The sequence below is a fragment of the Sphaeroforma arctica genome (genome assembly GCF_001186125.1).
Source record: "Sphaeroforma arctica JP610 unplaced genomic scaffold supercont1.8329, whole genome shotgun sequence".
In the NCBI taxonomy this organism is placed as follows: Eukaryota; class Ichthyosporea; order Ichthyophonida; genus Sphaeroforma; species Sphaeroforma arctica.
This window is the reverse complement of record NW_014032229.1, coordinates 1-808: the sequence shown is the minus strand read 5'-3', so window position 1 is coordinate 808 and position 808 is coordinate 1. Positions and strand designations below refer to the sequence as shown.

Here is an 808-nt window from a genome sequence, read left to right as displayed (position 1 = left end):
CTAGGGTTGATATGCGACCGCCTGGCTTAGTGCTACGTACCCTTCTGCAATCACGTACATTGTATCCACTGCCGCCTGTTCAACTGATACTCACACACGCACGCGTAGATATGTCTACACTAACTATACAGCGCCTGTATGTACCGTTGATATCCTGAATACAAACACACATATATATATCAATATATCAATAGACCACCCCATACCCTGAAACAGAAGGCTAAGTACGAATCGGCCTGGCCCAGTTTTACATCGCCTTCTTCACTCACAGACAGCGTATCCGCAACCATCCCCTCGGCAGTCACCTGGGCCAAAACTTCGACCTGAAACCGTTTCGTCAATTCTAAAGTGACCTGCTCCTTATCACACACGCCTTCGCAAGGATTTGGGTCTGAACTATGTCTAATTTCTGTTGACTCCGGATTTTCGGGATTTAGTCCAGAAATGTCTGCCGTTTCACCTACTTTGAAATCCGTGAGATCAGGACTGTGCCGGGAAATAGTCACGGAGGTTTCTCCAAATCTGCTATCATCGAAAAAATAAGTGCGATAGTTTTAATCGACAGGATGATAATAATCTTGTATGAATTCGCATTTAATAGTTTGATACTAGCACGATGATATGATCTTTGGCATAGTATACTGCTTTGATTTTTGACAACCAGCACAACTACCACATACCTAAGCACCACTATAAACTACAGTCGCACAATCCCCGCAAAAGAACTATCACAGCATATTTATATATGTATGCATGTATGTATATATATATATACGTATATATATATATTAGATATATATTATATAGA

At 41.1% G+C, this 808-nt stretch overlaps 1 protein-coding gene across 1 annotated transcript; it reads right to left on the bottom strand.

The window, feature by feature from the left end:
- Positions 1–206: 206 nt before the first annotated feature.
- SARC_16542 (hypothetical protein) lies at positions 207–486 on the bottom strand (the record flags this gene model as incomplete). The annotated part of the gene is made up of 1 exon (XM_014289353.1): positions 207–486. A coding segment is annotated over one exon (280 nt), but the record flags the coding sequence as incomplete, so codon positions are not given.
- Positions 487–808: the final 322 nt, after the last annotated feature.